At 39.8% G+C, this 16,632-nt stretch overlaps 1 protein-coding gene across 3 annotated transcripts in view; it reads right to left on the bottom strand.

Moving 5' to 3' along the window:
* Pdgfd (platelet derived growth factor D) overlaps positions 1-9,466 on the bottom strand; it is a 213,358-nt gene extending 203,892 nt beyond the window's left edge. The window contains exon 1 of one of the 3 annotated variants that reach the window (XM_059267278.1): positions 8,943-9,466. In XM_059267278.1, coding sequence (XP_059123261.1) covers positions 8,943-9,066 — 124 coding nt within the window. In that variant the 5' untranslated portion in view covers positions 9,067-9,466. The remainder of the gene's footprint in view (positions 1-8,942) is intronic. The other 2 variants (XM_059267277.1, XM_059267276.1) reach the window with 2 other exon arrangements.
* Between the last annotated feature and the right edge of the window lie 7,166 nt (positions 9,467-16,632).

Below are 16,632 nucleotides of genomic sequence, written 5' to 3'. Positions count from 1 at the left end.
AAGTGGAAACGATCGCGTCATATAAGTGAAGCTGGGCTGAGACAGAGAACACTTTATCTCCTGTGCATTATTTTACATAGATTCATAAAATCATGGAAGTATATATGACATGAAAGTAGAAAAGAAACTGTGTTGGGGAACAAAGGGACTAAGAGAGGGAGAGGAGAGACAAATGAGAAGTTTTGGGTATGAGAGAATGTGCTCAATGTTTTAATAAATATTTGTATGAATATATCCTTATGTAATACAGTATGGTGCATTGAAAACATGCACTATAAAAATTTTTTAAAGAAACAAAAGAAATAAACAATAACAACAACAAGAAGAACATAAGTCAGATGTTTGTTTTCATGAAAACTTTCTAAAGCCTTGAAACATGGAGGGAGAAATATCCCTAGGTCTCTCTCTTCAATGCCCTCTCTCCTTAAATCATATGTTAATATTCTGTGTGCAGATATGGGAATCACCTAAGCAAGCAGGACAAGCAGGATAGAATTACAGAGTAATTAAAGTCAAGCGGTGATCCTTTATTATCTACCAAAACCTTAATGGCTTGTTTATATATACTGTTACCATCATTTAAGCTTTTGAATAAATTTGTTGCCTATTTATTGGTTCATTTGGTTGCTTTTCCCACAATTAAGGGTGCGTCAGCAGCATTTCATAAAAGGTGATGTTACTATGTTGCACACTAAATGTTCCAGTGAAATACAGAACTGTGAGCCTCTTCTCACATGAGGTGAGACTAACTGACTGTTTCTGTGCTTAGTCATGCTGCAGCTCATTTACAACTCCAAAAATCTTAACGAACACAAACTGATGATATATGATGTGCATGTATATAGTTATTAACAAAATATTGCACGCTTGAAAACTGTCAAGTAGATTTTAAGTGTACTTACCATCAAAAAAGTGTATGACATGATATATATGCCAATAAGTTTGATTTAGACACTACGCAATAAATTTATACTTTGAAAAATGTTGCACACAGATATATAAATTTCTGTTAATTAAAAATAAATAGCTATTGAAAATAATTTAAAAATTATATGAATTATAATTTTCATTAGACATATGAGAATTATAATAAAGTATAAAAATTTCAAATCATACTTGGTACAGTACTACATGAGTCCAAAACTTTCATGCACCCACTCTACAAGACAGTAAGTACTGAGTAAGGTATAAAAAATTTAAATCATACTTGGTACAGCACTACATGAGTCCAAAACTTTCATGGACCCACTTTACAAGATAGTAGGTACTGAGGTAAAACCTTAAAATCTGAGAAAATGTCACTCTAGTGATGAAAGGCAGCTCATGTATCTCTGCTATGGTGCCTCAACCAATTTCTCACCTGCCAATATGAAAATCAACAAACCATAGGTCCCACAAATCATAAGAAAGAAAACACTAAGATAATATATAGACGTCAGTAGACCAGAGTGAAGATAGGAAAGAAGATATATTACGGTATGTATCAACAATGCTTGAAGTGAAACAAAACAGAACATGCTTCATTCTTGTTGTAGAGAAAATCCTCACAAGGACATACAGCTTCCTGTATGTGAACTATGAGCCTATGCCTTTATGACTTACATTTATTTGGTCCTGAAATACTATAGAGGGAGACAGAATGTTTCTTCCTACTGCATCTGTATCAGATGCTTTTTCTTGTTATATATGATCCCTTTGTGCTTTTGCTGAAACTGTCCTACCCACAAAAGTTATTGTAAAGGGTTTGCGTTTTTCTGTTTGTTTGTTTATTTGTTTGTTTGTTTTGTTGAGACAGGATTTGGAACTAGCTCTGTAGACCAGGCTAGCCTCAAACTCACAGAGATCTGCCAGCCTCTACCTCTAAATGCTGGGATTAAAGGCATGTGTCACTACCACTTGGCCATGGTGTTTACTTTTAAATTGCTTTTAATTCTGAAATGAGGATATCTGAAATGACTTAGTGCTATAAAACCCTATTCAAGTTTTTCTGACCCTCCACATTTCCTTGTGGAGACCTCAGAACAAATTAAGGATACACTATTTTCCATGTTGAGTAACAGAAAAACTTCTGGAGTTAGAGGGACATAGAGAATAGCAAGTGGCTTTGGGCACTAGCATCTGGAGATTTTGAACTAGAGAAGTCATTCATGCCTTCTATTGTCATCTTGAAAACAAACTAACACAATCTGAGTAAATGTTATACAGGCAATGAATTTACAAGAAGTCTGGTCCCACCACACCCATGGCCTGGCTCACTTCTTAAAGCACAGTTTCTGCATTCAACGTGGAGAAGCCCTGTTTCTCTCTCAATTAAAATCTCCTTCTTCTCTCCTTTCGTTCTTTCTTTCCTTTATTTATTTATATTTTTTGAGGGGTTGCAGTGTCTCATGTAGCCCTGGCTAGTTTTGAACTCCTTATGTATCTAAGAATGACCTCGAATTTCTGATCTTTCTGACTCTACCTGTTAAGTGCTGGGTTACAGGCATGTGCCATCATACTCAGTTTGATATGGTGGTGAGGGTAGAACCAGCTCCTCCTGCCTTCTAGGTAATCACTCTGCTGACTGAGCTACACCTCAGTGCAATCTTCTGAAGGTTTCCCTACACCCTCAGAATTACAGTCAAACTCCCTCCCATTTCTTCCTGGTTCCTTAACTAGTGGACATGTGTATCCTTGCACTTTTACTTTAAATTTATCATTACTTATTTATTTAGTGTGTGCACGATGGGGGCAAGCATGCCACTGTCTGTATCTCAGGTCAGAGGACAGCTTTGTAAAGTCTATTCAATCCTTCCACCTTTACATGGGTCCCAGGGATGAAGCTCAGGTACCCACGCTTGTGCAGCAAGCACCTTTACTCACTGAGTCATCTTGCCGGCCCTTTATTTTATTTTATTAGTATTCTTTTTATAATTCTCATCTCTAAATCTTGAGAAGAGCTTTCTTTCCACTGATAAACTTCACTCTCTTCCCTCACCATCCCCAAGTTCTAAACTCCTATTCATCTTCTCTTTGACGGAAAGCCTTTCTCGGTCTCTCAAGTCTTTGTAAAGTTCTAGAACTTATCACACTGGTCCTCAGGAGAGCACCTGCCACACCATACTGTGCATTCCCCATTTCACACTTTAACTGCGAGATACACTTCTCTCAACTAAAAATCTTGTATTCAAACACACCATATAAAACAGGATAACGGGGAGAAATATGGGCTTATACTGCTGACAAGCTGATGGAAACCTGGAGGGTGTTCAGCAGCCTTAAAACACTTCCCCCTTGATGCCTAAGGCAAGTCTAGGGTCTTGGCTTTGCCAAATGAACCAGAAAGTCAGCTGGAACTATTCGTTTCTATTCTCTGTTAGATCAAGAGCTCGAGGACAGCAGGGACTATGCATGTGTCATTCATGTCCTGCTAGAGAACTGAACATCAGCACAGGATATGGCAGATATCAAGAAAGCAAACCAGTCATTAAATAAATAGCTGTTGCCGCAGAGCTCAGTGAAGGATTTGTGATAAGAACTGTTGGTGTCACATTCACCTTTAGAAAACAGTTGAACTCAAGTAAAGAGTTGCTTCAAAAGAGGTTACCAAATGAGTCCTAACTTACACCAACTCGTTTCTACCCTAAAACTTTCCAGATCCTTGTAAGAGATGAATAGTAAGGTGTCCAAGAGTTATAAACATCCTACACCTGGTTCACAAAGTACTCCCATCGTAACAAAGAGAAAGGTTTCAAGCGATGTTCATAAACTGCTCTGAAATACCGTTCGGATCATTTCAAAAATAAAACTTCAAGTCTCAGAAGGAACAGCATTTGCATATGTCTCAGTTCTCAAGGAGGAACATAGAAAACACGCTTATCCTTCCAGACTTTCAGAATGACAATGGGACAGGATTTAGAGACAACTAGTCCTCAGAGTCCTACCTGACAACAGGCTGAACTTCTGGCTGACTAGAAGAGAGCAATGACTCTGTGGGTTCTCCTCCATGTTTGGCCCTACTGTTCTGAAGCAATTTGGTTTTATTTTTAGTCACTTAAAGGAAAAAGTCCTTCAGACAAAAATCACTTTCAGTCAATGCAGCTCACAACTTAGCTCAGGGCAACCTCCACTGCACAGCAGCTAGGCACCTCAGAACACCCTACAATGCACAGCAAACAGACACCCCAGAATCCCCTACAATGCACAACAACCAGATACCCCAGGACACTCTACAATGCACAGCATCCAGACATATCAAGACACCCTACAATGCACAGCATGCAGGCACCTGTCCACCCCTCAAAAGCACAACTCTCACTCGAAGGGGAGAAGAGAGAATATATTCTGGAGCCAAATCACCATGGTCCAGGGATATATAGATAGATAGATAGATAGATAGATAGATAGATAGATAGATAGATATTACCCAGGATTCCTCACTCCAGTGTGGAAGTGGTTTCCTGAGGTTTTCATAATAACAGAACAATGAAGACCATGAATGAGGACACTTTAAAAACACACTGGTGGAGACATAAGGCAAGTGGGTGGAGCAAATGAGCCTCCAATGCAATCGGTGCAATTGGATGACGCTTAGCCTTTTGATTTGTGATGTAGGTGTCTGTAAATTCTAAATGATTTGCCTAATGTTTACAAAGATATTAGGTCAGGTACAAAGCAAGGCTATAAATGGCTATTAACAGGACTAAAGAGGGTCCCCGATAATTGGGCTCTGGACCTGCAGCATTCCAACCTCTCTACAATCATTAGAGTTCTAATCAGTTAATCAGTCTTTTGATAGGTCAGTTGGAGGAGAGGATTTTTTTTTCAGGAACTTTTGTTCATAACCATTGTGTGTGTGTGTTGTCGTCGTTTGTGTTCATTCATGTGAATTTTAGCATATATACCACTGCACTCACGTGGAGGTCATAGTACAGCCTTGGTATATAGTTCTTACATGGCACAACCTTGGCCCTCACCTTCCACTTTGAAATAAAGACAGAGCCCACCTCCTCCTACATGTGCCAGTACTGCTCCCCACAAACGTCTGGAGATTCTCCTCATATTGCCCCTGCCTCCCTGCAAGAGTTCTGGGAATGCAGACCTGCATATCAAAGAAGATTCTGAGGACTCCACCTTGACTCTCTTCACCCACTAAATCTCCCCAGCCCTATATCATCCTTTTAAAGAATGGTAATTAAGCACTTCTACCCATTCTGTTAAAAGGACAAAGCCAAGCTGCATTTAAAACAGGTAAACTCGGATATGCATTATAAGGTTTGAATCTTAGAACTGAACAGAAATTATAAAAACAAACGAATGCAAAATTTAGACATTCCTGTGGCCCTTAGCTCTCAAACACTTTCACAAGAGACAGTTTATATTTTTCTGTTTTGTTGCCATCCCTTTTCATCTCTAATCTCTAACCAAGATCAATGTGCTGTCATTTGTATGCCTCTAGAAAGCCACGTTGCTTAAGACTCACACTTGCTGCTGTGGAATCCAAGACAGCACAGTCCAGACCCTGTAGGGCTCGCCCCGGCAAGTGGTAAAGTTGGAGACAGTTCCATACTGGGATATTACCCAATCAGGACAGTCTAGAATTGTTGCCTACCAGCAACATTTGTACTTTCATAAAACAACCAAAGGTCAGAACTTGAAGAGGGACTTGTATTCTTAAGTCTACAGGCAGGAACTACTATTCAGGTAGGTTTTGGAATAATTAATAATGTGGTTTAGCTGTGACTATTTTCCTTTCTAGTATCAGTCAGAGCATCACCTGGTGTGAAGAGTCATCATCACAGAAGCGTCAACTGATAGACACTAAAATAAGATGTGACTTCTAAATTAGGATCTGTTCTAAGTTTAGAGACAAGATTAAAGTAAAGCATTTTGAGCAGAGTGATTAATAGTATGATAAGGAAGTATAAACATTGAATCACGTGTTTAAAATTATTGTAATGTATTCTTCCGTAGTTATAAAATCTCATTTGGATCGAATCTGCCACCTTCCTCCAGTGGCCACCTTTTGCTACTCTGAACGGAAGGATCTGGAGGTCTTGCTTTACAATAAGAACATATTGTAATAGAACATTCCAGAAGACCAATCACCTTATAAGAGGAGCCTATCATTTATTAACCTAATATCTCTATATCATTTCTTAGCTTCCTCAATATCTCTGCTATTAGACACAGCTGATTAAACCCAAGCTTTTTCTGTTATGTTGGAAATAAAAACACTGATCTCATGTCCTTCTCATGGGGCATCTGCCTTTATCCCTTATAGTTCCTTTCTCAACCAGCAAATTGGACAGCAACCAACAGAATTTCAAAGAGCAAACACATAGCATTCAAGTGTGAATGTAGCTTTACCTTCAGATCTTCCGCACATCTGCCCACCCCTATTCAGGGTTTTCAGTGGCTATTGACCACATCTTCTAATGACCACAAATTAGCGTTGATTGGATTTCGTTTTCTGTCTTTCCCCTGAATGTATTTCTCATGTATGTCCCCACCAGATGTCTGTGCTGTCTTCATCTGAGAGTCAAGGCAGCAAGACATCGTCGTCCTTTACAAGCCACGAGGGAGATTGGGGCAAGCAAGCTCCAGATGTGCAGCCTTTGAGCAAGGATTTCTCCCTGATCTGCATTAGGAATTTCAGTAATATTTAGACCTCTCCAAAGACCCTTTGTATCAGCCTGTGGACATTCCAACACACCATTGGAAGCCATATCTATGAGACACCTGCCCCTCCCCTTATGGTTCCTTTCTTGACCCTAACATTGGGCAACCAATCAGGGCTGGAAAGAATGTACAAAGGTTGTCTCCACAAAACTTTCTGGCTGCCACTCAACCAGTTGTTTTCTATTATCACCAAGATCCCTTCAAAGAACATTTTTAGACTTTTTTCTTCCAATCAAACTCCTGCCCTGTGGTATTTTAATATTACAGATATGTTGAATTATCTGTTCATAGGTAGTGGGCCTTTGGTAAAACATATACTACTGTAATACCTAATCTTTCAACTTTCAACCCTTACTACTCAATCTCACCTCTTTGAGCTATCTTTTCCCAGAAACTAACAAGCCGTTATGCATTATGAATGTTAGTATTTTATTATTTAGTTATGTCTGGATTTTTCCTACTTTCCAGTCCTTTTTAAAAGATTGTTAAATAGAAAAATATTAAGCAATCTTGTGTGTGAGTGTGTGTAGTGTTGTAGTAGCTGTGAAACAGCTTTAGCTAAAATACAAAGGAATCTAGAGACATCATCAGTATTTTGAGAAGTTCCCCTGTAGACAAGAGCTCCCTTGTATACAGAGTTCTAATAAAGAAAATTAACATGAGAGTGTGTTCTTCAACAAAAGAAGGGGGTAGGGAGACTAAAAACCCTCTGAGCTGTCTGACTGGATTTGGGTCAGAATCTTGGGTTAATAAGCAATGGTTGCATACTTTTCATTTTCTGTCCTTGACTTCTTGAAACCGATACTTGAGAGAGTTACAAAATTATGGCTATGAAGTCATGCATCAACATGATGGTTAACTCTTTGAAGCCAAAAAGGCAAATAAAGAATAATTAGCAAAGCTGAAAACTCAAAGATCTGTCCATCCTGGAGACTGCCTAGCAAGACAAACTAGTGAAGTGCACAGAGACTCAGGCTTCTTTGCTTTACCTAAGGTCATCAAAATAGACTATTATAATAGTTTGAACTGCAGTTAAAACACTGCTATCCAGTAGGGGACACACACCTTAACACATCAGGTAACTTGAAGACACTGCCATTGGGGCTACCTGTCATCAAAAAGTACAGCAATGCATTTTTCCACTCAAAATCCCAGAGTCCGAATTTATTATATATCAAGTAAGACATTCATAAGTGATGAAAGGTGTCTACAATGAATTTACTAAGATGGTCAAATGTTGCCAGCTCAAACACTGAAGCCACCAAGAACAGCTTGGTGATGTCCTTGGTGTTTGGGGGCCAGGCAGCGATATGGGAGAAAGTGGTGGCTGTGGGCACTTTAAGCAAGTGAAAGAGAATGAAATTCATGTAGGAAAACAAAAGCAGTAAAGCCTTGGGCCATTCCATATACCAGTGGCAAGGACTGCTCCATGCTGGGACCACAAGCTCCAGCTGAGGTCCTAAGCCCCAGGAGGAATACAAACTCAACTTGGAGTCTCAGGGACCCAGTGACCCATGTGTCTTCCACAAGACAGGAAAACAAGTATGTCTGCTCAGGACCTTGCTTAGGACAGCCATTTCAGGAGCTTGGAAAGCCTCTGCACAAAGGAAACCAACAATAGAAGCCAGGTCCCCTGCGGTACAAGGAAATTCCAGCAGCCCTGCCTCCCAGACTCTTGAGTTTCTGAGTCTCTCTGAACTAAAGTCATTTGAGGGACGGGACGGAGGGGGCAGCAATAACTTCTCTTAAAAATAAATGACATATAAATTGCCAGTTTGCTGCAGAAATAACCACACTACTGAAACGTGTCATTCCCACTCTCCTCACTAAAATAAATAAGAATTATGTCATCCAGTAAAGGCCACTGGACTCCACCACTTACCACAAAGCCTGCTTTACTGGTGTCAGATTAGCTTGACCCAAAGTGGGCACAGCATTCAGCTTTCCAATTCTGGAGGAAGTCACCCACATCCTGGTATCAACTGCTCCAGGACACACCTACCTTCGTGACTTCTAAGATGCAGGGGATAAACCCACTTGACCCACCATACTGCCTCCCATGGCCCCCAGGACACTTCACACTCTTTAGTACGGTTCTGGAAGGAGGAGCTACTGTAGCTCGGGGCGAAGCAGGAGAATCCCTCCCCCAAACAATGCTTTTGGTCTGAGTTGAAAAATTTAAAAAAACGGAGGGGTTGGGGGAGGGGTGAATGGCCCAAAGAACCCTGACAAAGACAAATGTGACCTTGTCAACGAAGAATACAAATCAATGAATCCCTTACCGTCTCTCCTGAGATTGGCATTGCGCAAAGCTTTGATGGATGCGCTCTGCGGAGTCGCAAAAGTGTCCCGATAGCTGCAAAAGTTCGCGCACACAAGAATGGAGATGAAGATGAGTCGGTGCATTTGGGATCAGCGACCTAGGGATAGCCTCGTTCCAGAAATAAATATATAAATAAATAAAGCCCACCGGGTTGGGCCGGTGGACCTCTGCTCCACCGCCCCGCGCCTTCGCCGCCTGCACTGCCCTGCGCTGCCCGGGCCGTCCAGCTACTCGCCCAGCTCTTCCCAAACTTCCTGCATGCTGAACTTTCCAAGCGCGTGTGGGTGCCGCACTTCCTTGTGGCGCTGACTAGATCAATGGGGACGGGACAAACAACAGGTTGACGTGGGTTCGCCCCCCTCCGGTGGCCGGCGGCTGCAGCACAAGCTGCAGGGGGCGGGCGGCGCGGCGTCTAGCCCTCCTAGAGCGCAGAAGCTGTGGAGTTATTCTGCAGTGGAGCTGGGAGCAGGGATCCCAGAGTCCCGGCTCGAAGTCTGGACCAAAGCAGCTCTGCCATTGAGCATGCCCAGTTTGAATGTCGGCCAGACCCTTCCTATCGCCAAAGGTTTTGTAGGCAGTCAGGAGGAGTGGGGGAAGGAAAGAACTTCTCAAGAGTGGAGAGCTAAGTCCTCCCGCCAGCTAGCTAAGGTGCTGGCCTTGGTGATGGTGTATCTGGGGAGCAGAGCTGTAGTGGAAGTGTTTATTGTACTGGACCCCAAATCAGCCTACTGAGTGGAGACTTTACTATACTCTCAGTGGGAAATGCAATCACAAAGAAAACCATGCTGCGCTTGCATTGAGGCCCCAGTCTGTAAGACAGAGTTGAGTCACAAGTGATTTCGAATGATGAACAAGGGAGCCAGCTTTCCTGTATGTATTTGTAATCTCTCCTACAGTGACTGCAGTAACCCATACCATCATCATGTTACGTGAAATAGCAAGATAGAGGGTGAGAATAAGGGAGTGTTTGCACAGCTTAACGGCAGAGGGTCTGCCAGCAATTGGAGGCCAGCTCGCTCTACATAACCCTTTTCCAGGTCAACTAGAGCTACATGATGGGACTTTGTCTCAAACAACAACAGAAAATGAATGAACACATAGATAAATTAGATGTAGTGGTGCATTCCTATGATCTTAGTGCGTGGGCAAGAGGACAAGGAGTTCAAGGCCATCCTAAGCTGTATAGTAAACTCCATTTCAAGGCCAGCCAGGGCTATATGGAGATCCTATCTAACATGAAACAAAACAAAATCCTATTGCTTGCTTTCTAGATTTCAAATATGTGCATGATACATGAAATGAAGGGGGAATATTTGGGCAAAGGTCAAGAACCAGTAGGACAAAGGGAAGCAAGAAAGTACCAGACTTTCTTGTGCAGTTGCTAATAAGTGGCAGTTCTTGGTTTGTGTGACTATGTCAAGGGTTAGATGAAATAATTTTAGACTATGATTGTTGTTTGTAGCTGAATCTAAATCCAAACATACATATTTCCTCAACTGTTCACTAGTAATATCTACAAAATAGAAGTCCCAAGCTCTTTTAGGCCTTCCAGTCCTGAAAGTCTAAGGTACAGGACATACATGATATCCATTCATTAGAAGTACTGAGACAGAGGCTACTCTACCATATGACACTAAAGAGGATAGTGATGTGGGTCACTTCATTTCAGTACCAGCACTATTTTTCTTAAGTGAGTAAAATGGAACACAATAGCTAAGTAAGTTCTCTATGAGGTTCAATGAAGCCACCCTTGCTTCATGGACATCATGGTTTTAGGACCTCATGCGTGGCAGTGTACATATTATTTCTGTAGGCCACAATCAAAAAGTTTGAAAACCTTTGAGGGGGGAAATCTGATAATGTTGTTTCAAAATATTATCTGTCCCTAAAAGAAACATAAAAAGTAGGTTTGCAGGCGATGGCGTAGTCAGTAAAGTGCATGGAGACCTAGGTTCAGGTCCTAGCACCTGTGTAAAAGCCCAGAACTGTGGTGCACACGTGAAGGCCCAGTGCAGTGGAAGGCAGAGATAAGCATGTCCCAGGGATTGAATAGGCTAGTCCATCTAGCCAAAGGGCAAGCTCATGATTCAGCCAGAAACAGTCTCAGAACCTAAGGTGGGAAGCAACAAAGAAATCCAGTGTCAATTTTGGGGCTTCACACACACACATATATGTACCACATACACAAGTTTAAAAATAAGCATAGGTTTGCATTTCCTCATTCATTTATTTGTCAAAAGATAGTTTTTCTTTTGTTGCATTCTCTATTCTAAATATCTTGACGTTGAAATAGCAATCGAGATACGGTTCTTAATCCATTGAAGCAGAGAGACCAAAGCAAATGGATACATGTCTGCACTGATAAGAGAAGAGGAGCCAGAGACAGAGGAGTAGGGGGCTAGTCAATCCATTTTCCAGACATAGCTGGAAATGCTGGTTGAATTTCATAGTTAAGTTCAACCACGAGGATGTAGGAAGAATGAGAAAACGTGCAGTGGATTATGTATTTATTACAAGTACCAAAATGGTCAAAGTATCTGTCTCAATTTCATATAAAATATCAAATTTAAAGTATTTATTTAAAGTAGTTTTATCCAAGATACTGATGCTGGACCCTTTTAAGCCATGGCAAATATTATGATTGAGGATGTTCAAAGACATAACTATCAACATGACCTTTGTTAGCAATAAATATCAAAATGCAGCAATGACACAAAAATCAGGCACCTGAGTCAAACTAATTATTTTGAACCTTGTTTCAGCATTACTTAATAACTAACTTTTACAAATTAGGTCTGTTATGGCTACTAAGGCATTATTGTGCACAGCATGAATTTAAATAAAAGTACTCTGAGAGTGGAAAAGCTCTGGTGCAAAGATAAGAGGGGAGATTATTTCAACTTCTTTTCTTATGTATGTCTCAAACCAATTCAACAAAACATTGAATTAGTCACTGCTTTTAAATGCTTGTGGACCAGTAAGAAGAATGAGTCAACACAATGAAATCAAGTTTATAAATATTATTATTATGATTAACTACTTAAATCAGCTCATCTATATTTAGCCACTGCCCAGTGAAATTCATATAACCAAAGGGTGCATGTATTGTTAAGAAAATGAAAGAAATAATAGCCTCTTACAATAGGTCTAGCCATAATGATGTTTGTCCCAAACAAATATTATATTAGGAAGGGTCTGTAATGTGGTTAAGCTAGGACATGGCACTATTTTTATCGTGTGCCCTTTTCCTTTATAATAGGAACCAAGAATGCTGTTTTCTGTTTCATTTTCAAACATTCTTGGCTTCTTTTGCTGCTTCTAAAAAGTCTCCATGGAAAAGGAATGAAATATGGCCTTGCCTTTTGAAAGGTTTCTCAACTTTGCAAGTGGGTCACCCCCGTTCCATTTTTATTAAACTGAACTTCTGCCAATCTTTAAAGTGTAACTCATGCAGAACCATTCTCTTGACAATAGTTGCCATTTTTAGGGTGACTACTTCCTTCAAAGAGGATCTCCTCTGTTGTTCACCTTTCACTCAATAGGTCTCAGAAAAAACCAAGAATCCAGGACATTGCCTCTTGATTTCTACTCTGTCCTTTATAGGACACCACTTTGAAGGCTGCTTTCAACGCTCTGGACATTTTTTCTTTTTAAAACAGGCCCTCACAAATAGATTTCAGTATGTGATACAAGTGCAGTCTCATTCAAACCCACATACATTTGAATCATTTTTGTTACAAAGTCTGGTTGTATTCTGTCCTAGCTTCATTTCTGTTAGTGTGATAAAATATTCAGACCAAGAACAACTTAAGGAATAAAGGATTTATTTTACCTTATAAGGTCACATTACTATTCATCACTTTAGAGAAGTCAAGACAGGAAATCAGGCAGCTAGTCATGTTATCTGCTCAGTCAAGAGTTGGGGAGTGGGGGCAGAGTGGGGTGGGGATGGGTGTGGGTGTGGGGTGTCAGTGCCCCCAGGCTGCCTGCCTGCTTGCTTCCTTATTTACTTAGTACTAAGCTAGCTTTACTCTTATGCACTCCAGAGTCTCCTGGCCAGGGAGAGGTGCCACTCACAAAGGGCTGGGTTACCACAAAATGCCCAAGGACAGAGATCAATCTAATATGTGCAATCCCTCCCTCCATTGTGACTTCCTTCTCCATTGAGTCTGGATTGTTTCAAGCTGACGGTTAAAACTAAACAGCACACATACTAGCATGAATAAAAGATTTCTACACATTATAATCAACATGGTTTTGAAATTTCAATAATTAATATAAAGTGTCAGCTCAAATGTGTATTTTTATACCCAATCTTGACAGTTATTTTTATTTTCAAAATTTGTCTCTTTTTCAAGAAATCAATAATTCAAATGTATAGAATATATCAATATTTGCAAAATGAAGTATTAAATTTTATTGTCTGATTAGGAAATAGCTGCTACAAGCCACAAAATAAATATGAAGTAGGGTTTCAACTAATTATGACAAGTTAATACCTGGAAGAAGCCAAGGGCCTTCCAGAGGTCAAGCTGAGGTTCAAGGAGTCTCGGTGATATTGGCTTCTGATTATTAGCCATTTCCTACTATGAATTTCTCATGTGCTATTATAGCTTTTCCAACATTCTTTGGGCACAATTTCCCCTCTGTTAAAAGAATATTTAGATAATCTTCTGAGCAGTAACACAACCAAGATCCCTAATTTCAGGCCTTTCTGTAATTATTGTCATTAGCAGCATCCAGCCAGAACCATCCCGGACGGATGAAAGTATTTTATACCTCTGTATCCTCTAAGAACAGACTTAAGCATCCATCCAGACTATCTGAGAATGCCTGGCAAAGGTGTTAATTAAGCTTAACTTTCTCCTTTCCAAAGTCTTACCTCTAGTTTTAGATCCACCCTTAACAATTAACTCAGAACTAAAGGGTTCCTTCTTACAGGTACATCTAGCTCTGACTGAAATTGCTTAGCCAAGTTGCCTAGCAACTGAGCACACTTCCCCGACCCTGCCAGAAACTGTGGGAGCAGAGATAGCTTAGAGATAAGGGGCAGGGGATAAAAGGCAGTTTTATTTTCAGAGCAAGCACTAGATGGAGAAGAGAAAAGAGAATGGAAGAACTAGATGGGTAAGAACTGGAGAGAAATGAACAGAGATGGGGAAGAACTAGATTGAAGGGTGAGAAGAGAGTACTGGAGGAACAAGATGGAAGATGAGGAAGAGCCAGATGGGGAAGAACAAGATGAGGAAGAGCAAGATGAGAAAGAAGGGGCTGGGAGAGGAGCTAAGATGGGAAGGAATTAGATGGATGAGAACCTAGATGGGGTGGAACTAAGATGAGAGAATTAAGATAGAACTTAGAGGAGACAGCAGATAAATGTAGAGACAAATCAGGCAATAAAGGAGCTAGGCATGAGAGCAGAACTAAAGCTGTGCAGACAGAATTTTATCCCAGAGGAATAAAATAGACGGACAAAAGAGCTTGGTGTATTTAGATTCTTTGCCTGAAAATAATTCTCACCATTCATAGCCTCTCTTCTGGGCCCCTGGGAAGGTTATTAAGGCTGGTCCTTAATAATATTCAAGAAATAGACTACCATTTTTTGACTCATCTCATGATTTTCTCTGAAAGATAAAGCATAAAGAGACCTTTAAGTTAAACTTGTCCACATTTTAACTGACTACTCTACTATATGCATGATAGTTATTCCTTTATTATCATTGTTATTAAAAGTGAAATAGATTGAATAAAATACTTTAACCACCTATTCTTAAAAACCTTATGGTCTCCAAGTAAACCTTCTTCTGGTCTTCTGTAGACACTTGCACATACTTGGGACACATACAGACATTAATGTACCAACATAAACACAATAAATAAATATTTTTTAAGTTACAAGATAGTTGATAGTGATGCAGAAAGAGCCCCCAAATTTCTCCTTTATGAACTCAGATGTGGACCTATTTATAACTTTGCCCTGACTTGTAGACAGCCACTGTATACATATATATCAGTGCTATCAGAAGTCAGGTGTTTTTAATTTATCCCACGTGGGAATATTGATAGCATAGATACAAATGTACGTTTTCTCTAAAATCCTATAAGAAATATCAGATACATTTAGGAAGTTCTAAAGTGGGCACATTTTGAGCGGTAAGTTCCAGATGTGATCATTGGAGTTGGTCTCTTGACAGGACAGCAAGCCTGGTCTCCAGCAGCGTCATGATCCATCAGTCTTGGTTCTTAACTGCTGCACACCAACCTCAGCGAACGAGTCATTGAGCTATGAGTTCATCACATCGATGAATTCCAACGTCAATATTTCCTTCTTCACCTTCTTGTACTTTTTAATTTTCCATCATCCATTCTTGAGCTGCATTATTGAAATTTAAAATTTCAAAGATGGATATGCTGCATATTCTGCAAGTTTCTTCCTTAATTGATGTGGGATGTCTGCCAGACCCCTTCAGAATGATGTACTTTTATCCTTATAAGATTGGCATACATCCAGTTACTTTTATATTTCAATTTCTGTCTTGCCTTGTAATTTTTTTTAAGCAAGAAATCGATACTTAAGCCTTTAAATGTTTCTTTCTTTAAGGGAGGACTTTAATTCAGCAAAGAAAGTCTTTTTTATGTTTATATTCCTTGCTATTTACATGTCCATTTTTCCTTTTTAGCTGAGCTGGATTAAATCTGTGATGGTATTTAAAATTTCAGTGGCTATTAACCCTTATTAATTATCAATACTTTTCTTTCTCTGTAATTAATTTAACTCTACTGATGTGAATTTTTTCTCTATCAATGAGTGGCCTTTAAGAGTTTGAAGTAGATTCTATCTTTTGTCTCCTAAAAATCTTGATTTACTGAGTCTTTGTACTCAGTCTTTTAAAGATTTATTAATTTACTCATTATTATTATTTTATACATTATTTAATTAATTAATTTCATTATTTATTGACTTATTCAATGTGTATTGTGTGCCTGAGTGTATATATGTGTACCACATGTGTGCATGTACCCAAAGAGTCCAGAAGAGGGTGTCAGATCATCTGGAATTGGAGTTATAGAAAGTTGTTAACTGCTTGACCTGCATGCTGGAAATCAAAGTCAGGTCCTCTGGAAGACAGTACAGATTTTTAATGGCTGGATCATCTCTGCAGCCTTTGCATTGAGTCTTTTAAAGTGGACTAGCTGCAGAGAGAAGGAAGTATTGACATATCTCATGATCATGTGCTTTCTAATTCAACAAAGGTGACTGTCAAAGCCATAAAAAGTCACCTCTGGTCATTTTGAACCAATTACAAAGTCTAGATGTCAGGAAATAAGCATGAAAAAAATAAGCAAGCTAATTGACTTTATTCAGAATAATCAAGAACAAACTGGACACAGTGAGAAACAATGGGAGTGGGACCAAAAAATAAATTTGTAGAAATGGTAAGAAATAAGCCATTTCTTTCAAGTAATGAAGGTAAAATTTTCAGTTACTTCAAATATAGCTCCTTAGATGGCTCATGCTTATAATCTGCCCAGATACTGCCTCAAAAGAAGCTTATGATGAAACTGAGCCACATACTGATACTTCAGTGAAGCTTCCGTGTGCAGACCACTCCACCAGAATTATGCCATGGAGGCTTGAGTGAGTGACC

The sequence above is a fragment of the Peromyscus eremicus genome, chromosome 7 (genome assembly GCF_949786415.1).
Source record: "Peromyscus eremicus chromosome 7, PerEre_H2_v1, whole genome shotgun sequence".
Taxonomy (NCBI): Eukaryota; Metazoa; Chordata; class Mammalia; order Rodentia; family Cricetidae; genus Peromyscus; species Peromyscus eremicus.
This window is presented reverse-complemented; position numbering and strand designations above follow the sequence as displayed.